Below are 24,554 nucleotides of genomic sequence, written 5' to 3' on the forward strand. Positions count from 1 at the left end.
TTTCTCTTATATATGTTCTGAGACCAAGTTGGAATTGTTGCTACTTTTGTCACATTTCATCAACAAATTTTTTTCCCAGCATAAAATTTCATCCACCCATTAGAGGCTATTTACCATCTTCCCCTCCATAACAAAAATAATTGAATTTTATGCTTCTCTTTCTCAGAGAATGAAGTGAAAGGATGGGGAGCTGAGAAGAACTGATTTATCAAAACAAGTTATAAATTAGGTTCTAAAGAGGTTGGAAGATTCAAAGACAAGGATTTTTTTTTTCTAAGAGATCACCATTTATCAAGGCTTGGGGACAAGGTTTTATGCTGCAAGTGAAACAGTCACATTTGCAAATGATTTTTCCAAGTGGCGACTAGAAATAATAAAACGCTTATCTTTTGGCGATTGTGTTATTTTTTCATCAACAATCTTCCGAAGCTTATTACTGAATGAAAAATGATTTTTTAATCTTTATTTTTTAATACGAGAAAAGTAAAATTATTTAAACAATAAAAAATTTAATAGAATAATATACTCTTTTTTAATGACGACTGTTTAAAAAAACATCTGAAAAAATTCAAATGTTTATATGTTCAAGTATCAACATAAAATTTGCTGCATATTCAGGATTACACTTATTTAAAAAAATACAGAAAAATCTTTATTATATACGTACTCGTCACAGAACGAAGATTTCATATTCCAAAAATAATGTGGGTTTGGTTAGTAACTTTTCTATTTGACTAGTAAACAGAAATATTTAGTTGTCAAATGTCAACTAAAGATGAATTTGTCCATAGAGCCTTAGGGGATCACTTGATGATAAGGGTTCAGTTATGATTACCTCAGCAAGAGGATTTGAAACAAAGCTTACTTAAGGGGAATTGTTTGCCTCTGGAGACAGTTCAAGTGTTATTTCAAATTAGACGAAGACGATCATGCTGTAGTTAGTTGGGAAGCAGTGTCATTGTGTTTGTTCTACAGGAAGGATGTACTAGAAAAGAAACTGTTCTCATGGAAGTTTTTAGTTTTTGTTAAGGATAGAGAGAAAGGAAAGTTTCGTGCTGTGGTTGTAGCTAGACTAGTTCTTGCTGATAATCTAATATACCTATAAAGTTGAGTTTTTCCTCGCTATGACATTGATATTAGAAGAAAAAGATTTCTATTTAAAAATTATTAAAACACACTTCTTAATATGCTCAGTCATGAATATGTGAGCAACTTTATGAAGGTCAACTAATGTGCATATTCCTTTAAAAAACGAGTGTTCATTAATTTGATTTTTTATGGTTTCCTATTAAATGATTAGTTTCATTTAACTATTATACTTAATTCTTTTATGCACAGTTTCTACATTGTGCATAATTGCATAGAATTTAGGATGAAAACGTTCTAGTACATGGACTATATATATAAAAGTAACCTTGTCAGTAGGTCTGCAAAACTTCTCTATCAAACTCTTCTTTGAATATTTGATCTACAGAGTTGAAATTTGATGTATAGGATATTTGGACCTGTAGCACACTTTCGATTTAATTTTTAACTTGTAAAAATAGCTGCTAAGGAGTCAAAATTGAAAAAAAAAACAGTTAACTTTGGCAGAAGTAAATCAACTAACTTCTGAGCATGTGAACGTACACATTTTTAGCTTAAAGTAGCTTAATTTTTAGCCTTTTATATCCATCTAGCGATAGCTCAGATAGTAACGATGAAGGCTGGAGCACTGAATGTCATTTTAGACTGCACATCTCCATCTGGAAATGGAACAACATCTTATCTGGAACTTACTTCTCCATATTATATGATAGATTCTCGAAGGAATCAACTAAAATTTGATTTTCACTATTTCTGTGACTTTCACTTTGATCTATTTAGATCAAAAAAACTTTTGTACTGAGCTGAGAAAGTTATAGATATCATATATGAAATCCAGAAATTTTATCCATAAAAATTGTATTCTATGAGGCAAATAATTACATTGAAATAGTAACTATTTTTCATAGTAGAACATTTTGGTTGCTATGCAAATGTTGATAACTAAAACACTATTTTTCCGGTCAAACTGACATGTTGCACGGTTGTTACTGTTATCAAAGAGGATTCATACATCAAATTTGGAAAACATCAGAATATTAATATAATATTAATTGACCAATGGAGTGAGCAAAAACACACGACCACACCCAACAATCATATCTGAAAAAGAAAACTCATTTTTTATACAGAACTGGCTCCCAAAGCAAAAACAGCGCTGTCAACTATGTTCATCACAAATCATTCAATTAAAATCTTTTTTCCACCAAAACTAAAAAAAATGCTATCTGGAGTTGTTGACAAATTATGTAAGTTTAGATTTTCATTGAGAAAATAAATTGGAAAAAAAAATCACACATTTAACATCTACACGTTTCCACTTCTCTTCCACCTTTGAACTTGAGAAGCTAACATCAATTTTTCAACTCAGTCATATGCTTATAAACCCTGATAAGAAGCAACACACACAAAAACCTATACTGTTGCACACATATAAAAAAAAAGAGGCATAAATGCATTCATTTTATTGTTCCAAAGATTTTGAACTTTCTATGAAACTCAAAATTTCATACAATTACATAAAATGTTTCTTAATGTTTCATTTCATTCAACAAATATGTGTACTTTTTCTGTTTTCAATATTTTGTCAGCTTAATTGCCATTTGTTTCAAATCGCATCCTTTATTTAATCCACAATAGTAGCTCTTGTTCTGTTAGTGATTACTGTATAGAAATAATTCATAATTATATTCTTAGTATCACCCGCACTGTTAATTGAACCTTCAATCTTCAAGAAATTACCAAGATCTTTCTGATTTTCTTCTGATCCTGAGCACATGGTGCAATAAGGAAAAAGGTGGTTAATTTTAATGCATCGAAAACCAAGCTTCTCTCTTTTAATCATAATTGCTCTGACCCCCATCAGACCTGAATTAAAATGAATGGCTCTCGTCTTGGGAAGCACTATGTCTTGACAAGCTTCTGGGATTGACCTTCACTTTTGATCAGAAATGGAACACATACATCAAATCTGTTGCCAAGATTGCTGGAAAAATGGCTGAATCATTCTACCATTCCAGTATGGATCTCACTGCCAATGCAATCCTCCATCTGTATAAGAGCCAAGTACATCCTAAAATGGAGTACTGTTGCCACATCTGGACAGAAACTGCTCGGTGCACCCTATTTTGTCTTGATAGAGTTTAAAACCGGCTTCGAAACCTAATCAGTGATGCCCTTTTCTCTTCTCTGCAACCTCTTTCCCACAGAAGACACAATTGTCTCTGCTCTGTCATTATTTTCATGGCAAGTGCTCATATGAACTCCAATTTATGGTTCCCCCTAGCCAAACTTTTCAAAAAACACTCGACTAGCTACAATCACTATCAACAATTTCCCCCACTTTCTATCTGTGCCTAAATCTAAATGCTTTTTTTCCTACAGCTGCCTGCCTGTGGAACACTGTTTACCAGCCTGCTTCCTGATTTCCATGGCAGGTGCTCGTCTGAACTCCAATCTCTGGTCCCCCCTTCCAATCTTTCACGAAAAACACCCGTCTAGCTGAATCCACTGTGAAAAATTTCCCCCACTCTTTATCTGTGCTTAAATCAAAACGCGGATTCCATGAACAAAGCTTCTTTCTTAGAACTGTACGCCTGTGGAACTACAACCTGGATGTCTTCAAGTCCAACGTTAACAAATTCCTAATGAACCGCCCCCTTAAGTAAACACTTCATCAAATCTCCACACTAACGTAATGTACTTACAATAACCCTTATCCCTGAGTGGCTTCCGGGCCTTGATAAGTGGTGATCACTGTGTAAAAAAAAAAAAGAAAAAAAGTGCAATGTAAACAAGTTCTTGTTGAGTCATCTCCTGTAAATAATCTAAATTCTACTTAATCTACACCATTAAGAATTACTACCCTACCACCTTATATTCATTAACCCTTATCCTCAAGTGGCCTTTGAGCCTTGATAAGTGGTGACTCCTTTGTAAAAAAAAATGATGACTATTATTCATAACTGATTAACTTAGCACTTTTATCCATTGTGTCACAGATCTAAGATGAGAGCACTAATCTGAATTATATGAATTTCCAATTCTCATCTAAAAAATTCCAACACTGAAAAATACTTTTTAGATCACAGTACCTATTGAAGAACTAGGACCCTCACCCAATCTTGTTCATAAAAATAGATATTACAAATTCTAACATGAAAGAAATATTGTCAAGAATTTTTAATTTCTTCTTGAAGTTTTTCTAAAATCTTCTCTTTTGTAATTCCTCCATAGATTTTAAGCGTTTTTGATCGTGATTTTGAGCCCTGAAAAATAAAAAAAAATATTCTTTGTTAAAAAGTAAAAACTTATATGAAATTTTTTAAAAAGTTTACTTTTTATTCATAACAATGTGAAATAAAATTTTAAATTTCATTAGTCAAGTCATAGTTAACTAAAAAAAATGATCATTTATTTAGAATGTGAATAAATTTACAAACTGCACCAAGCAAATTTCTAGTGATTCTCATTTGTTACTTAGTTATAAGTTGATATTTATTGTCTAACAGAATTTTAGATTTTAAATTCAAACCAAGAAATTCAACATTTTATTTATAAAAAATCTTTTTTCTTATGATGAATATTTTACTATCCAAAAATAATGAGAAAAATGTTGTAATGACTACGAATTCCTGTTAATCATTTAAAAATGATTTTAAAAAAAATATAACTAGTTAATCGGGTTTTTGAATTTCATATTTTCTTTTCATCACAGGTATAGCCTTCATCCAGATTTTTTATTTAATTAGGAGAAATCTGGACAAGAAGTTTAAAGTTTTTAAAAAATCTAATTATTTTTAATAAAATATTTGCATCTCAGCATGGTTCCAAAGATATTTTGCCTGTTTATTCAAAATTTTTTATTTTTTTAAAGATGCTTCTAAGAGTTGTTTTTGACAATTCTAATTGATTCATTTATGTTTCAAACATCAAGAGAAAACTTACTATTATTATAATCCTCAAAGATTTTGTTTCTTGCATAGCAAACAAAATAGACAATTTCACAAACTCTTAACCAACTACTAATATAACCATACCATCTAAACTACCAAAAACCATATTATCTATCATGATTGCCACTTGAATTTGTCTATAGAGACATAACAAATACTAAGTTTATGCAAAATAAAGGGAGACTATCACTAACAGGTGCAGTTTAAACAAGATGATGGCGTGTTACACAGCGTGATCTGTTGATTACATAGTAAATTAGTCTGTCGACAGCAAAATTATAAATTCTTGTCCAGATTTCTCCTAATTAAATAAAAAAATCTGGATGAAGGCTATACCTGTGATGAAAAGAAAATATGAAATTCCAAAAACCGATTAACTAGTTATATTAAAAAAAAATATCATTTTTAAGTGATTAACGGGAATTCGTAGTCATTACAACATAAATCTTGCAAGTTTTTAATTAATGTTGAGTTATCTTTCTTGGTTTGTTGAAATTTTTGGAGACACTCACTCCTCAAAATTTGATTTTCTTATTTAAAAATAAAACCATTTGATCGATTTACATGATTTTTGGAATATGATATTCTTGAATTATCACTGGTATGTACATCAGGCAGATTTTTTTTTTTTTAATGTAAAGGGAATTCAAGTTTTTCATAATTTTGTTTGTAACTAAAAAAAGTGTCGGCCATAGTTGCCAAAAAAAAAAAAATCAACGTTGTAACTGAATTTTTTGTGATTTTCATGTGAAACATAAATACTGACCTTATCGAGGTTGACATCCGATTTCCGTATTCCAAGTAATTTAGAAACATATTTGATCAATTCTGCATTAGCTTCTCCATCGACTGGGGGTGCAGCAATCTGTATACCAATTCCTTCTTCTGTAATATCTGCAGAATCCAGATAGAAAATGGGAACTTTTTAAGTTTGTTACACATTTCCAACATTTCTTTTTAATTTCAGATCGAAATCAAGAATTAGTTTTATTTTTAATTTGGAGACCATAACAATGTATTTGTCAAAAATAAATAAGATTTATTTTAATCTAAGCTTTTGGAAATTACAATTCTCCTTTTTTCATATTCAGTCTGAGATGGAATGCAGACATCTAAGGTGACAGAAAAATTGTGTTGTGTATTATTTGGATTATTCTGACTGCTATCTTCATCTTGAGTTTTATTCACACGTTTTGGTCGATGTAATCTCCAACTTTCTTCAGGAGTATCTTGTCACATCCAGGAATCTGCACTGAGTTTCAGACAAAACCATTTATTTAATCCATAGGGGTAGGATGCTCTCATTTTGTCAGCCATGATTAGGTGGAAGTCTTAAGTAATTTGCAGTTATATTCTTTGTATCACCTGCAGTGAGGATTGAACCTTAAATCATGGTGGAATGGATAAAGTACTAGGTAAAATGTAGTTGTACGTGACACTCTTCAGGAGGTTGAATGTGAATAAAACTCAAGATGAAAACAATAGTCCAAATAATCTAAACCAAATCTTAACAATTCTCATCTTAAAAGCACTTTTTAAACAAAATGGCACTCAATGTTTATATAAAAACATTGGAGGTATGATTTACAAGCACTGATCCTATGGATTAGGAATAGAACAGGCATCAATTAGATAGTTGGAGGTTCAATTCTTGGCTTTGGATAGGTATTAGTCTAGCTGCACTGAAGAGCTGTGATACAGCAAAACAGTCTGCCTGTGGATCACTTATATATTATTTTACTCCCTACATTGGTAGAGTACTCATGAGGAAATTGCCAGAGGGCTACCTAACTTAAGGCATTGCTCATTAGGTAAAACTCCAATCTACTGAAAAGATGTTTACATTTTAGACATCTAAATTTTGCTTACATTCAGCAGGTGTTGTATGATAGTGCAGGGGTAGAGACAGAGATTGTCAATTCGATAATCAGGTTTCAATCCCAGCTTAAAACACTTGCTTGTCTAGCTGCACTGATGAGCTGTAAACAGCAAGACAATAGTGTCTGTGGATTGCCATATATATATATATATATATATATATATATATATATATATATATATATATATATATGCACAAATAAATACTCATTGATCTTAATAATAGAACAGAGGATATTTAATAATTCATTAAATTGTGAAGCTACTTGAAAATAGAAATTTACAAAAAAGTAAAGATAGAACGATTTTAATATTACAGCATTTATTACCTGTCACCGAAGTTTGTTTGGCTCCTGGCTTTGCAAGTATCTTCAACAATATTGCGTTATCCACTCCAACTTGAATTGAAATCTGGGAATCAGTTTTGTTAGCTTTTTCAACAATTTTATCAGACTGCAAATAAAAATGTGTAATCAAAATTTATTTCAACATTTATTAGAATACGAATTTACCAGATTTCTTCTTTCAGTTCATTCACTATTTATGGGGTAGAAAATGATAAGAATTTGGACAACTTTTGACGAAGTTACAAGTAAAGAATCCTAGCTCATCCTTAAAACTCCTCAACTTAACATTCACAAGCAACATGAACTGAAACAAATACATTGAGGGCATTGCTAGGGTTGCTGCAAAGAAGGTGGGCTCCTTCTACCATGCTAATAAAATACATCAGAGAGCATCCTATATTTTTACAAAGCCACAATTCACCCATGCATGGAGTACTGTAGCCACATCTGGGTTGCTGCAGTCTCTCACTTTTAGACAGCGACCAAAAAAGGGTTTCAAATCGAATAATTCTCGCATTATTGCCAAAACTCTAACCTATATCCCATCACTGCAATGTTGCACCCTTGAGCCTATTTTACACATACTTAATAATAGAAATGTGTTCTGATGAACTCTTAGCACTTGTGGCCCCTTGACTTACATACTTCTGATTAATTCGAAAAGCAGCAAAATCCTACCTCTTCACTGTTGAAGTTCCTAGATGCCAGAAAACCTTCTATTCTAATAGTTTATCCCCTCAGACTGCTTAACTTTGGAATTCCCTCCCTGTTTCTTGCTTCCCTAACTGTACTAATCTGCATAAGTTTAAATTTAATGTGAACAAACATCTCGCTGCTCAATTCCCCATGGTCCTCTGTTAGATATAGTTCCAAATAGTAACTGCTTGTGTCTCAAGTGGCAATAAACCTTGTTTGGGTTGAAAAGAGTAAAACAAAATTGTGTCTTTTCAAAACTAACATGGAAGTCAGGATGTAGCATGATGAGGGGGGGGGTAAACAGTTTAATTAGGAATTTGGACAATGCTATTGCATGTTAGGACTTTATTACATCAGTCAATGGAAAACGAACAATTGAAAGCTAAAGCAACAATGAGGTTTTCAAATCAGTTTTGATAGTTTATTAGAAATTTGAAATGGTATTTGCAAAAGTATCCAAATTGGAATTAATGCAAAAGTAGATGTCAACAATCTTACAAAATACAAACATGTCAACAATCTTACAAAATGCAAACATGTCAACAATCTTACAAAATGCAAACATGTCAATAATCTTACAAAATGCAAACATGTCAACAATCTTACAAAATGCAAACATGTCAACAATCTTACAAAATGCAAACATGTCAACAATCTTACAAAATGCAAACATGTCAACAATCTTACAAAATGCAAACATGTCAACAATCTTACAAAATGCAAACATGTCAACAATCTTACAAAATGCAAACATGTCAACAATCTTACAAAATGCAAACATGTCAACAATCTTACAAAATGCAAACATGTCAACAATCTTACAAAATGCAAACATGTCAACAATCTTACAAAATGCAAACATGTCAATAATCTTACAAAATGCAAACATGTCAACAATCTTACAAAATGCAAACATGTCAACAATCTTACAAAATGCAAACATGTCAACTATCTTACAAAATGCAAAGATCCTATCATATGCATGAATGATAGCATACAACCCACATATCTAACGTGTACTTTGCGAAATATAGTCAATGGTGAAAAATCAAAATGATGCAATTCCAGCGGCATGATGGCTAAAATTACTGGTCTCACTCTATAGGATTGCATGAGAAAGTGTACAACACAACACTCTCTTTATTTTCATGGCAAGTGCTCAACTGAGCTTCAATCCATGCCCCCCCCCTGCAAAACATTCACAACAAATCTTTGTCTAGTTACAACTGCTGTCAACAATTTCTCTTACTTTCTATCTGTGCATAAAATTATATGAAAATTTCTGTTACTAGAACCGGTTGCCAATGAAACTCTGTTTGCCAGCTGACTACAATATAGTCATTTTCAAGTCCACTTTAAACAAGTTCTTGTTGAGCAATCCTCTTGAATAATCAAATTCTATCCAATTTCTACACTGATCATCATAGTATTGTCTCACCAACCACCTGACACTCATTAACTTAAATGGCTTTCACGCCTTGATAAGTGGTAACAATTATGTAAAAAAAAAAAAAAAATGGTAAGCCCCATATTGATGCCAATAAACCAAAGCCATGTGATAGGTCACTTAAGACATAGAAAGAATTAGTTGATAACAACTTGATCCTTGCGGGCAACACAAATGTCAACAAATGGGAAAAGTTGGAAGTCATTCATGAAATGTCTAATTTCAGTGTGAAACAAGGAGACAAAACATAAAAATAATGTCTATGACGCGAATCATGATGCTAACAATAAACAGATAAACAGAGAGGAAACAGGCAGAAACTGGTTAGACAAAGTCAGAGGAGAAGGAGAATAAATGAGTTTACGTTAAACCAGGTAGAGGAAACAGTTCATCGATGCCTGCAAATGTATAAATGAGTCTTTGCAAGTATTTGTTTTTTAGATAAGTAAACAGAAGAGAACCTTTTTTTACAACCAAAAACAAACTGTACAAAGTTTTTGTGGTGTCTTGTGTATATTAACAAACACTAACCCAAAAATTACCAACAATCAAGAATTAAATCATGGAACAGCAACAAAAAACAGACCACAGTAGGAAGAGGGGAGGTTTTGGTATCAAATCAGTTACAGTCTTTGAATTTTAATTCTCTGTAATAAGCATGATGCTACAACATGAGGAGTTGGAGTTTTGTGCATGTTCACCGTAACTAATCGAAATATTAATACATCCTTTCTATCCTGAATCAGTAAAGGAGAAGTCCTTCTAAACGGAGGCAATTTTTATTTTTGTTTCAATCCAGAGTACTCCTTTCTGGAAAGCTGGATTAGCCCCCCCCCACTCTCTATTAAAACTCAATATACCCTCGTGGAGAGGCAAAGTAAATAGGGAACCGGGGAGTAGAAGAAAATTTATTGATTAAAAATTACTTACCATATGTTCTTATACGAGTCACTATTAACAACTTGCTCAAACTAAGGAATCTCAAATATAAAATTACACAAGCATTTTTTCTCCTTAATCAAGCCCTAAAATCTGCACTTAACCTGACCTATTTCTATCACAAAAACTTCCAGCATTTTAAGCAAATTACATAAAAATTATGTAATTCTCTTGATAATAATCTCATCATGAAAAAAAAAACTTTAGTATTTTGTTAATCTTCCAATTTTGGTATTAAGTATTAAATTCTGTTCATTTCCATAGAAAAAAATGAGCAATTATTTTTTTTTACTTACTACATAATAAAGTTATTTGTTTCAGCCTTTTATTGTGTGTCTGTATTAAACTACATGAGCATTATTTGAATATGTATGCCTCTTCATAAAGAGATTTTTTGTAGTGTCTTTAATTTTTGAAATTTTTTGCACAACTTCAGTTGACGTTTATCATGTAAGAGTAATAACTCATCTCCACTGATTTTTTGTTTTTTTTTATTTAAATGAGGATTTTTTTATTTCAATGACATTAAATTATATTTACAAAATCAAGGACTCCATTCAAATAAGGATTTTTTTATTTATTAAAAAATATTAAAAATAATTATTTTATTTCATTTTAAAAATTCTAAAAAGAAGGAATCTTTTTTATGACAGTTCAAGAAATTTACTATAAACTTCTTGTTTACGAAAACAAAGAATTTTTATTTAAAAATGTTAATAACTAAACAATATTATAAAAATGTTAACAAACATTGCAGAAAAACAGAGCAAATAAACTCATGAAAAAAAATTTAAAAAAACTACCTGATGAATGGATCTGGTGAACCAAGTGTAAGACAGATACAAACAATTTCACTTAATGGGACGCTTAGAATCTGAAAAAAGAGCTCTCAGTTGGAATGTATAAAATAGTAGGTCAATGTCTGGCATCAAATAGGATGCCCCATCTAACAAAAAATAAAAAAACTGGAAAGAGATATAACATCAAAATAAAGATTGTATTTAAATATTTAATCGAGATGAATTATCTCCCTTGCATCAACAACGAAAATTGCACCTAAAAGATTACCAGAAATATTACAATATTTCAAAAATAGAAGAGGTCCCCTAAAAGTCATTAAATGTACATGCGTGTATGTATTTCTTGTGCCTATGTAACTTTGATAATGTCACATTAAATTATATTCTTTTTACTATTAATTGAATATTTATTGAAATAATAAAAGCAATTGTGTAAAATAAACAAAATTTGTTTTAAATATTAAAAAAGAAATGAATCCAAAATGTTTTTAGTTTCAACCATTTTAATCTTTTGTTAATAGTTGAAAAAAAAAAAAATGAATGAAATTATTCATGAGCCTTCAAAATTTGGAAAAGATTTGTAAGCATTTAAACTGTCGATTTCATTGCAAATTTGAAAGCATCATAAAAAATATTTCTGGATTTAAAAAGCTTAACAAATCGTTGTTTTAGAAAATTGAACATTTTTGGAGTTATTTATAATTTGAAAAATAAATATTAAAACTTATCATAATAAAATTAGTTATTGTTTTATAATCATTTTTTACAATTAATAATACCCCTTTTTCATTTAACAAATCTTTTCCCTATCAGATGTGGCTTGTTCTTTGGCTATGGTGGCACTAAAACGAATTTTTCCATGAACCAATCATGTTGATTTGAATATGCTATTGCTTGAAGTCATCTTTGAATGTGTCATCCCAAGTCTTTCTTGGATTGCCTTCTCCTTGTTTACTCACATCTGTTTAATACGTCTATGCTGCTGGAGATGGTTGCAATGCAAAACTGACTCCAGTTTGAGTACCTTCAATCTCAATAGCAGAGAATCAAAATTTTGTTGGTTTGTTGCTTTTGTTTTACACTATATAAACCATTTTCGTGTTATTTAATGCCAAATCCAGTAATTTTGGAAAAAGTTTTTATGTTTCAAATTCTTTATATCATTTCTGACTAGGGCTGTGACAACAGTATATTTTTTTCATTGTTTTGACTCTTGAGTATATATCCGTTAATATCTTATATGTTTTTATAGAAATTGACGTGGTTCTCAATTGATTAAGTGTGTCTAACTGTGTCAGATATATACCCGAGAGTCAAAAGAATGAAAAGAATACTCTGTTGTCACAGCCCTATTCACGACTGGCCATCTACTAGATGAACATCTAGACCTCTATGTGTCAAAAACTTATTAAAATGTTATACATTTGTTTAAAATATTGTTTCTATCAGGAATACCTAGTATTGCCTGAGAATAAATGCTGAACTCAGTATTCTCTTGAGACGAATACTAAACCCAATGTTATTGTATTCTCATTATCAATATTTACCTCTCACTTAATGATATTGTCTCAACTACCCCTTTAACATTTTGGTGGATTTTTATAGAATTAAATTTTGAAGATAGATAGGAAACTGAAATGCATTCTGGTAAATTCTTATGAAATTATCATTTTTAATAGCCTTTTTAAAATTGCATTTTATTTTATGGTATTTGATTTTTCATTTCAATAAATATGTGATTAATAGTAAATAAAAGATAATTCAGTGAGTAAGAATCCAAGTTACATTAACACAAAGAAAACACAAAGTTATCTCATAAGTTTATTGATATATAGTTAAGTGGCACATGAGATATGTAACATTGTTCTTTTATGAAGACCAAAGTGATGGCTCGTGGGTTAGGGTGTTGGAAAGCCACAAGAAAACCCTGCTTGAGTTGTGAAAAGGGAGTTTAGATCAACTCCATTTTTGTGTGCTACTTGTAAGCATTGGCCACACTTTTAGTGCAGTGATTAAGGGATGACCAGTTTGTGTGCAAGAAGTGTGAAACAATTGAGACGGATGAGAATTCAATCGTGGAGGAAGTATATCAAGGCTATTGAGGTTGTTTAAAAATTTTGTTACCATGGTGATGTGATTGGAACACAGTGAGGTGCTAATGTGATTATAAGTTAGAAATGGATGGTAAAAGTTCAGGGAAATTTTGCCATTACTAACTAGCAGAGTATTACCACTGTCAACAAAGATAAGATTTTATCAAGCATATGTATGCAGTATTGATGACGTATGAAAGTGAAATTAGGTTATCGAGGGTTAAGGATATGCGTTGCATGGAGAGAAATAATATGAGAATGCTACGATGGATGTGTAAAGTCGTAAAAACAGGCTTAGATTTGATAATCTCAAAGGATGATTAAATCTGGAGAGTATAGGAAGATGTGTACTGATCAGGAGACTCCGATGTTATGGTCATATTGAACGATTAGATGAGAGTTCTTGGATTAGTAGATGTAGGATGTAGAACAGTAGAGTCAACCAGTTCCTTCCACAGGGGAAGACCAAAGAAAACATGGGAGGAAGTTAGAAGAATTGAGGGAAAGAGAGATAAAGATCTTTAACTGTTTTGACAAGCTTCTGGGTTTGACCTTTACTCCTGATCTGAAATGGAACATGTACATCAAGTCTGTTGCCAAGGTCACTGGAAAGATGGTGGGATCCTTCTACCGCTCCAGAAGATATCTCACTACTGATGCAATTCTCTATCTATATAAAAGCCAAGTACATCCAAGGATGGAATACTGCTGCCATATCTGGGCAGGAGCTGCTAAAAACAGCCTATCCTGCCTTGACAGAGTACAAAATAGACTTCGTGGCTTAGTGGGGGATGCCCTTTTCTCTACCCTGCAACCTCTCTCCCACAGAAGAGACGTTGCGAGCCTATCCTTGTTTTATCATTATTTCCATGGCAGGTGCTCGTCTGAACTCCAATCTCTTGTCCCCCCTCACCAATCTTTCACGAAAAACACCCGTCTAGCTGAATCCACTGTGAAAAATTTCCCCCACTCTATATCTGTGCCTAAATCAAAACGTGGATTACATGAACAAAGCTTCTTTCTTAGAACTGCACGCCTGTGGAACTCTGTTCCGTCTGCTTGCTTCCCACCGGACTACAACTTGGATGTCTTCAATTCCAATGTTAACAAATTCCTAATGAACTGCCCCCTTAAGTAAACACTTCATCAAATCTCCACACTAACGTAATGTACTTGCAATAACCCTTATCCCTGAGTGGCTTCCGGGCCTTGATAAGTGGTGATCACTGTGTAAAAAAAAAAAAAAAAAAAAAAAATTAGAGATAGGTTAGTGTGGAAGTCAATTCCGAAAAGCAGTTCAATGCCTGTAGACATTAAACAAATGATGACGATGATGATGATTAAGGATTTGATCAAATAGCATAAGACAGAACGAGTAACCCACATTTTGTATTTCCAAAATAGATACAATTTAAAAGTTTTTTGTTTTTATCAAAACTATTTTAGAATTTTGCTTTTTTGTTTGCGACTCATACTTTTGGGTTAATAAAGAGCATTACTTAAAGGATTTCCCATATATTTTTCAGTTGACCTCTCTTTTATTTTTTTAGTATTAACTTTAATAATAGCCCTAAGTACAGTTTTTTAATGTGAAAAAAATATTAAATATACTAGTTGTTCTAAAAAAGTGAGTTCATTTTTGAAAAAAAAAAATGGTTACTAATTCTATATTATATTATCTATATATCTATAAAAGTGACAATATGTACTCAACAAATTTTTAATTTAAACTCTTAAAAGTTGGTACATAGAGTATTCAGGCACATAGAAAACTTTTTGATCAGTTTTCATTGGAAAAAAAAAAGGCTGCTAATGGGTCACAATTGAAAGAAATGGTACTTAGGGGTCATCGGATTTTTAATTGTTTGTCAACTGTTTCACGAATACACATGTGTGAATCATTTATATGACAGATTACTTATGTTAAGAATAAGTAGGTTTGAAGACGCTATTTACAGAATGTGTCAAGCTGGCCTAACGGTTATCATACTTGGCTGTCTTTAGGTTTTGGTTTCGATCTCGGCTTGAGTATATATATTTTTTTACTCACAAGAAATGAACTGTTTAGAAAAAACAATTACTTGCATGCACATTTCTCAGATTCTTTCATTATTTTTTTTACTTCATTCTTTTAAAGAAATTTAATGTCATGTTTAATACCTACGGTATTTCTGTTTATAATAAATAAGAATTCTGCATTAATAAAAATATAATATTTATGCTTATTTAAAGACTGGAATATGCCAGGTGGCCTGCTAGTATATTATAGTCATTAAGAAGTGAATGAACAAGAAGACTTTCTATCATTATATGCTAGATTTATAAAGCAAATCCTCACTGTAAAATATTTTATTAAACTCTTTCGCAATATTCTCAGGGTGTTGATGTGTAATTACACTAAACGAAAAATAGAATAGCATCTTTATTTTCTGGTAGACAGTGGGGACCAACGGGCAGAATGTTAAAAAACGTTTGGTCTCAGTTAAAGCATCCTATGTATAAAATTAGATTCTACATTTTTAGGTGATTAAGTGTGAACACTAAAAAACTTGGCAGAAAACAAAACACAATTATTTTAGAATTTAAAGTGTGAGACCAGTTTAATGCAGAATGATCCCCCATTTCCTGGCCATTGTAGCTGTTTAATATAGTTAATCTTTCAAAGTTTTCCGAGTGGCTTTTTTGTAATTTTTTGGGGTCGTGGGTCATGCGGTAAAGTGAATACCATCCCCACAAAAGAACCTTCCCACAGACTTAATGTCAGAGTGGCAAAGTTCCTACTCCTCTTCACATTAAGCAAAAACACTAGCAAAACCTAAAAATATAACTAGAAATAACCGTTCTTCAAAATACACAGAATTTAGCTCTTATTGCCCTCAAACATTTAGTTAATACAATAATCGCTTGAAAGAGAGAAATTATTTTACAATATGTTTATATGCGAAACTGCCCCCCTCCGCCTCATCGAATTTCTGAAATAATTTTTTTTCATTTATTTAGATTTTCTTTTTGACAAATTTTTCAGATTGTTCATACATAATCGCCTAAAAAAGTAGAATCTCATTTTTTAGGGGAGGAGGTTAATTTATTGGAGGGTGTTAGTCTAAGAGAATGGCAAACATTTTTGTTTCATCTTTGGATATAATGTAAAAAGTCATCTTTGGATAAAATGTAAAGATTCATCTTTGGATAAAATGTAAAGATTCATCTTTGGATATAATGTAAAGATTCATCTTTGAATATAATGTAAAAATTCATCTTTGGATATAATGTAAAAATTCATCTTTGAATATAATGTAAAAATTCATCTTTGGATATAATGTAAAAATTCATCTTTGGATATAATGTAAAGATTTATCTTTGGATATAATGTAAAAATTCATCTTTGGATATAATGTAAAGATTCATCTTTGGATATAATGTAAAGATTCATCTTTGAATATAATGTAAAGATTTATCTTTGGATATAATGTAAAGATTTATCTTTTGATATAATGTAAAAATTCATCTTTGGATATAATGTAAAGATTTATCTTTTGATATAATGTAAAAATTCATCTTTGGATATAATATAAAAATTCATCTTTGGATATAATGTAAAAATCCATCTTTGGATATAATGTAAAAATTCATATTTGGATATAATGTAAAAATTCATCTTTGGATATAATGTAAAAATTCATCTTTGAATATAATGTAAAGATTCATCTTTGGATATAATGTAAAAATTAATCTTTGGATATAATGTAAAAATTCATCTTTGGATATAATGTAAAGATTTATCTTTGGATATAATGTAAAAATTCATCTTTGAATATAATGTAAAAATTCATCTTTGGATATAATGTAAAGATTCATCTTTGGATATAATGTAAAAATTCATCTTTGGATATAATGTAAAAATTCATCTTTGGATATAATGTAAAGATTCATCTTTGGATATAATGTAAAAATTCATCTTTGGATATAATGTAAAGATTCATCTTTGGATATAATGTAAAGATTCATCTTTTGATATAATGTAAAGATTCATCTTTGGATATAATGTAAAGATTCATCTTTGGATATAATGTAAAGATTCTTCTTTTGATATAATGTAAAGATTCATCTTTGGATATAATGTAAAAATTCATCTTTGGATATAATGTAAAAATTCATCTTTGGATATAATGTAAAAATTCATCTTTGGATATAATGTAAAGATTCATCTTTGGATATAATGTAAAAATTCATCTTTGTATATAATGTAAAGATTCATCTTTGGATATAATGTAAAAATTCATCTTTGGATATAATGTAAAGATTTATCTTTGGATATAATGTAAAGATTTATCTTTTGATATAATGTAAAAATTCATCTTTTGATATAATGTAAAAATGTAATTATGGCAAATTGTGTAGAATTTCGAGCAAAAAAAATAAAAAATCAATAGAGTGACATATTGTTACAACAAGCAACCTACTTACTTTTTTTGTGTTTTTAAACTATTTTATAACACTTTTATTTAAATTGTTTTATGCTTGCATTGATCTGAAGCTTAACCTAGCTTTACAAGACCCTCAGGTCTTGTAAACCCAGTGAATTAAAAACGGCACCAAATTTTACTCAATATGAAATGTCAATGCCAAGTTTAAAAACTTAAAAATACGAATTTAGGTAAAAATCGCATGGTAAAAAAGTGCACCAGTAAAAATGGCAAAAATTAAAAAGGTAATAATGGCGCTTTTAAATAGAAAATTAGGATGGTTGGAGAAGTACAGCTAAAGCTCCAATTACTCTAGTTTAAAATAGAGCCCCCCCCCAATAAATATTTTTAATAAGTATTTACACTAGTACGGGGGGGGGCAAAGCTTATTTTAATAGAGGTTAATCACAGAGTAAAAATGAAAATATTTTCAGCTAGTTTGGCCAATTCTTTTAGTGAATCAGTGTGAAAACTTTAGGGAGGTAGAGATAAATGAATATAACACTTTATTGCTTGTATATTCACTCTCTTTATTTCTCTATTCTTTGACTATTCATCAAAATTTATAACCCTAGCAAAGACATCACAGCACAAGCAGAAACACCGGGAGTTATAAAATAAACAGTAGGTTCTTTGATATAACAGGAGATTGTTCAAAATGAATGTTTCAGATTAGAGCACAATTGAAGCATGATACTTGACTTTTGCATTTTAAACTTCAATTCAAGCCATAAATAAATACAAATTATTTTATAAAAAATAATTCTAAAAATAATTTTATAACATCAACAGGTTCTCTACAGTGCAATATAGACAATAATGAATTGTGAACCAAGTCTCTGCAAGGAGACCTGTAAAGCTTCCTCCCAGTGTTTACATTCTTTTTTTGGAAATAGGATATTTTAAGATTTTCTTTTAGTTTTCCTTCTTATTTTTTTTTTTCAAATGTTAAAATTAGAGTTGGGGTACTCATGCAGAGAGTGATCCGTGCTGAAATAACAACGTTATTATTTAAAAAGCCATTTTTAACATGGGGAGGGGAGGGTGTTTTGTACCTATTCTGTAACCTTTGTGCAAGCCTTTTCTAGTCTCACACAAAAACATGCATTCACATTTCAAGCCATATTACTTGTCATATACATACGTGCACACGTCCACATATTCACGTTCGCGTACATACACTCACATTCACGTGTATACACACACGCTAACGTACACACATGTACTCACATATACGTGCACACGTACGCACACATGGGCGACGTCACTTCCCTTTCAAAGGAAATCCACACATGCGCAAAAGACCACCGGAAACAACTATAAAAGGAAGAGACAAGCTGTTTCCAGCCTTTTTCAGACCCGCTTCCGAGGTGAGTGGTCGGTGCACCAGCCTCCGCCGTTTCGGCAGGCACGCGCACGCCTCACGCCACTTGCTACTATGTGGGACAAAAAGCTAACAAACAGTACATACACTTTATACGCTTTCTCTCTCCATGAACTGGATTGACATTCTCACTCTTTCTCTCGCTATATATACAACTTGTCCCTGAGAACACCTTCGCGTAGCTGACTGCTAACTGATGTCAACCCTCTATCCTTTGTCTTTGTCTACATGCTGGACTATCATTCCCATTTTCACTACATTACTCACTTCTCATCCCACGCGCGAACAAACGATAGTGACCCGAACATGAAATGAACACACATTTCCTTTTTCCTTCTATACTACCAGTCCCGCAACAAACGATGGTTACACCCGAACGCGGACATGAACACGTGTTACACCTAAAACATTCACTTTTCAACAGTAAATAAACAACACGTTTATCTTATCCATCAATTGAGTTTTTGTTTACTTCTTTCCATTCATTGATTATTTTTCTTTTGTAACGGGATTAGGATTTATATATTCTAGTCCTCTACACCTTACAATTGAATAAAAAAAAACATAATAAAACTTTAATTAAACGTGGAAATACGATTTAAAAAATAGCACGGATCACTCTCTGCATTAGCACCGAAAACACTGGTCAACACAATATTTTTGGCAGGCAAAGTAAGACTGGTTTCTGGGGTTTTCAAGGGCGCTGAATCCGAATCTGACATTAGTTTTTTCAAATTGGCTCTAGTTTTTGAGATATCACAGGGGGGTCGTTTGTCTGAAATCACCCATTCGCGACCATAGCTAAACGTACAAAAAACGGCTAAATAGTGCATAAATGTCAGATATTGATTTTTATTATAATCTTAAACCACAAAGACAGTGTAAAATCTCAATCTAACAAGTTAAGTTAGATATAACATCATTTCATTTATCCTATAACTGAACACTTTTCATAGATTTCGAGGATATACAAAAAATTTGCTAAAAATTTGCTGAATTTTAATTCTCCAAGTGAAAAAAGAAACATTTACATAATCAGTTATATATCATAAATTAATGCAAAGCATTATACACTAGATTCTTAGTTACAATGAACACACAAAACAATATTTTATTCACAAAATTAAAATTGACGTTTATACGATTTTCGCTTGTGAGCAACTTTTGGGCAGTCTCTCAAAAGGTTCCAGCAGTAGTCTGCCAGCATGTGCTCATCCCATTTGCCTTGATACCTCTCTTCCATTGTTTTGATGTCTTGATGGAATCTCTCTCCCTGCTCCTCACTGTAATCACCAAGATTACCAGGAAATCTGTCGAGGTGGCTAAACAAGAAATTAACTTTAATGCTCATATTTGCCCCTAGTTTTCCGTATGCAGTAAGCATCTTACGGACCAATTGCTTGTAATTGTCAGCTTTGTGATTTCCCAAAAAGTTTGTCACTACATCTGTGAAGGACACCCAAGCATTTAACTCAACCGTGTTCATATGATTAGTGAAGTCAGAATCCCTCATGAGCGTTCGAATCTGAGGTCCATCGAAGATGCCACCTTTAGCTTTTTCGATGGAAAGACCTGGAAATTGCCTGCATATGTACTTGAAGCAATCCCCATCCTTGTTCAATGCCTTAAGAAACTGCTTCATGAGCCCTAGTTTTATGTGCAATGGAGGGAAGATGATTCTATCCCTGGGTACCAAAGGCTCATTGATGACGTTGGCTGTGCCAACTTCGAGACTTTCTCGTTCTAGCCAGTTCTCCCTTCTTCAGTGCTGGATTCTTGCTCTGCTATCCCACAAACAGAAAAAGCAGGGATACTTTGTGTACCCACTTTGCTGACCAAGCAGAAAATTCACCATTTTCAAGTCCACACAAATCAGCCATTTATGAGTGTTGTAATTCAGCTTTTCAAGAACAAATTTGATAGCATCATACTCTTCTTTCATCTTGGTAGAATGGCCAATAAGCAAACTTATTGCCATTGTGCAAAAGTACAATTTTTAGACTTGCTTTCGAGCTATCTATGAAGAGACGCCAATCTGCTGGGTCATATGACGAGATCCCCATGCAGTTAAGAAGTGCAGAAACGTCATTACAAAAGACCAGGTCGTCTTCTTTAGAAAAGAAACGAAGCAAGCTGCCTTCCCTTGTCCTATAGTATGTTACTTTTGTGCCAGAATGTGCCAGAATCAAGAATGTTTTTCTCTTGGAGTCGTGATGCAAGAACTTCAGACTGCTCCTTCGACAAACAAAGGTCTCGCACTAGGTCATTAAGTTCAGATTGATTGAAAAGCTGAGGGCCATTTGAGGGTTCTTCATAGTCACTACAGCTATCATCATTTAATATTGAAAGATCAGCTGGAATCTCTTCGGTTTCATCGATTTCAGGCAAACTGGTGAAAACAGGCACAGGTAGATCCTCAGAGTGCGCAACAGGACGGATAGCAGAATCCAGGCTCGGATACTGCCAATTAGCTTTCTTGTGCTTGTTAAACCCCGTCATGTCATTGAGACAGAAGTAGCAGTCATCAAAATGATTGTTGGGCTCTCTCCACACCATTGGTACAGCAAACTTCAACTTCAGCTTACCGTTGGTCCAACCGCGGAGACTTTCTACACAGGTTTTGCACACCATATGTGGGGCCCAAGACTTGTCTTGGTCACCAAGTATCATATCGAAGTATGCTTTGTACGCCCTCTTGACAAAGTCTGTAATATTCCTCTTTTGTTGTGCCATCATATACTGTCCACAGATGTAACAAAAGACATCCGGTTCATATCTGCAACATCTTCTAGAAGAACTCATTTTCTCTCTGAAACTCATTTTCAACTGTGGAATTAAAAAGAAAATTCTTAATTACTGTTTAATTTATACTTCAACTATATTTATGGAACATGTTATTAAGTAATTACAGTATATAATTATATAAAAATTCTCCCTATATAAATAATTATATAAAAATTCTCCCTGAAATACTTCAATATATACATAATCATTATAATGATTCAATAATATCAGAAAATTATTATTTACTGCTTCTTTATTGAAGTATTTCAGGGAGAATTTAGCAGTTTAGGCTTATTTGGGGCTATCAGTATCTTCTAAACTAGAGCCAATCTGGCAAAACCAATGTTATATTCGTAATCAGCGACCTTCAAAACCCCAGAAAACACTCCTAGATGGTCTGCCAAAGAAAAAAAATAAAAATTTGTTGACCAGTGAAATCAATTTAATATTACTTATAATAAAAAGAAAAAAACACTTTCAATCACTTTTTAAACTAGGACAGCACTATATAGAAAATAAACCGAAATGGCTGCAATGTGACTGACATTTTTGAAGTATTAATAATGGCTTAAAAACAAAAATAAAACAATATATTGGTAGTAACTCACTCAATAAATCGTGTCGGCGATTTTTTTATTCTCACATAACACTCGACACTACTTGTCTTCGAACAGAATAAACGTTTCACAGTCTATTGTAAAACAAGCCCAACATTCCTTTTATATATATAATTTTTTTTTCTTTTATTATTTGTAAATGCAAATTTCTAAATTAATTTAGCCAATTTTGTTTTTTTAAAAATCTTTTCGATTAAAAAAAATTAAAAACCGTGGGCGCCAGCGATTAAATCATTGAATTAAGTTTCCATTTTTAAGATCTAAAAAAACGGTGCTAGTGCAGAGAATGATCCGCGCTATTTTTTAAATCGTATTTCCAAGTTTAATTAAAGTTTTATGATACGTTTTTTAATTCAATTGTAAGGGTGAAGTATAGAATAGGTACAAAACACCCCCTCCCCATGTTAAGAATGGCTTTTTAAATAATAACGTTATTATTTACGTCCGAATCACTCTCTGCACTAGTGCACTGCAGCCACTGCACTAGTACTAAAAAAACAAATTGAATTTTGGTAAATATAGCAGCGATAAAATTTTATTTAGACTTTTTTCAAATTAGATTAGGTAAATTTTTACCACAGGCCCCAGTGAACCTGACCTCCCCATGTTAAGAACGGCTTTCGGAATAAACATCCCCCACCTCGAAAGCCGTTCTTAACATGGGGAGGTTGGAGGGGGTATCCAAAAGCCGTTTTTAACATGGGGTGGTTGAGGGTGTTTATTCTCTGGGACAGGTTGTAAAAAATTTACCCATAAATATTTATTATAAAATAATTATTAAATAAAATGTTATAACTATTCGTTTTGGTGCTTCTTCAGAATTCGAACCTAATCAAACCGACTTTTTCCAAACTAAAGCCCTATTTTAAACTAGGGGAATGGGAGACCAGCTTGAACAGCCCTAATTTCCGTTGTCAAAATGCCATTTTTACCTATTTTTTCACTTTTGTCATTTTTACCGAGCACCAAAAAAAAAAAAAAAAATACACCTAACCTAATAATTGTCATCAATCGATCGAAAATTTAATTTTCAACAGATCTGTATCATTTTATTAGCTTATATTTTTGTTGAATTTTTCAATTTTCAGTTTCACATCGAGTAAAATCTGGTGCTAACTTTAATCCTTCGGGTTTCCGAGGTTACGAATGCAAGGATAAAATAGTTAAAGTGCTTTAAAATACTTTAAAACACAAAACATGCAGAAAAGTAATTTTTAGTGTTTTTGGTAACAGTTATTTGTTGACTAGTTTTTTGTTTTTGTTTTTCAGCAGGAAATTCTACACAAGTCGCCAATTTATTAAATTAAATAAGATATTTAGACAGGAGTCGAATAGGTTTTGCCGAAATAATTCATAATAACAATTCGGTTCTGAGACGTTCCATTTAGACGTGTTGTAAAAACAAATCGAAGTTTTTTTTTTGTTTTGAAAAAAAAATATTAAAAAAAACGTCCAAACGATTATTGTTTAATTGTTCATACTTTGCCTTTTTTCTTTTTGTTTCCAGGCATTGTCGAAATTGCATTCAATACACGAAACCGGCTGATTTGAGAAGTACTAAACAAAGCCATAAAAGGTAACAAAGCTTTCATAAAATTGTCAGCGACCGGTGTATAAACGGTGTTTCGTTTTAAAAAGTCACTCTCTTATAAAAAGCCCGGCTTGAATTTTACATACGTGAACAGGGAGGTGTGGGGGATAGGGTTCGTTCTGTGCTTGGGATTATGACTGTCTTGTTACAGTTTCAAGCGAAATCTATACCAAACCAGAAATTAAAGTGAAGCTGACCAGAACTACTATTTTAGTCTTGCATACTCACAGTGGCGCGCTAGGTGTATCAGAATTTTTGGGGGAATTTTTGAGACGCCTAACACGAAACTGCGAATGAAATATTAAAAAAAAAAAACTCGTAATTTCTCTTTTAAAAGTGGGTTGTTTATTTTCTTTATGGATTATACTTCCAAAATAAACTATTTAAGTTATATAAAAAGTAATAGAAATATTTTTTATTTAAAAAAAAAAAAAACAGTGTTTACAAAGTGCCGGCCAGCGTCCATGCAGTCA

At 32.1% G+C, this 24,554-nt stretch overlaps 1 protein-coding gene across 1 annotated transcript; it reads right to left on the bottom strand.

Moving 5' to 3' along the window:
* Positions 1 to 2,534: 2,534 nt before the first annotated feature.
* On the bottom strand, positions 2,535 to 24,128 carry LOC145258254 (UPF0235 protein C15orf40 homolog). Its single transcript, XM_080116232.1, has 4 exons — positions 23,972 to 24,128; positions 7,247 to 7,370; positions 5,806 to 5,933; positions 2,535 to 4,352 (listed from the first exon to the last, which is right to left on the bottom strand). The coding sequence occupies exons 1-4, from the start codon at positions 24,080 to 24,082 to the stop codon at positions 4,257 to 4,259; spliced, it is 459 nt and encodes a 152-aa protein (XP_079972358.1). The 5' UTR covers positions 24,083 to 24,128; the 3' UTR covers positions 2,535 to 4,256.
* Between the last annotated feature and the right edge of the window lie 426 nt (positions 24,129 to 24,554).

The sequence above is a fragment of the Euprymna scolopes genome, chromosome 33 (assembly GCF_053919585.1).
Source record: "Euprymna scolopes isolate OS-2025 chromosome 33, ASM5391958v1, whole genome shotgun sequence".
NCBI classification, from domain to species: domain Eukaryota; kingdom Metazoa; phylum Mollusca; class Cephalopoda; order Sepiida; family Sepiolidae; genus Euprymna; species Euprymna scolopes.

What these genes read in the sequence shown, in the direction of transcription:
- LOC145258254 (XM_080116232.1), bottom strand. Translation starts at nt 24,082, where the DNA reads ATGAAAGCTTTGTTACCTTTTATGGCTTTGTTTAGTACTTCTCAAATC. An exon ending in CAAACAAACTTCGGTGACAG is followed by an intron (nt 5,934 to 7,246) that starts GTAATAAATGCT and finishes TGGATTCTGCAG; the next exon opens with ATATTACAGAAGAAGGAATT. An exon ending in CGGATGTCAACCTCGATAAG is followed by an intron (nt 4,353 to 5,805) that starts GTCAGTATTTAT and finishes TTTATTTTTCAG; the next exon opens with GGCTCAAAATCACGATCAAA.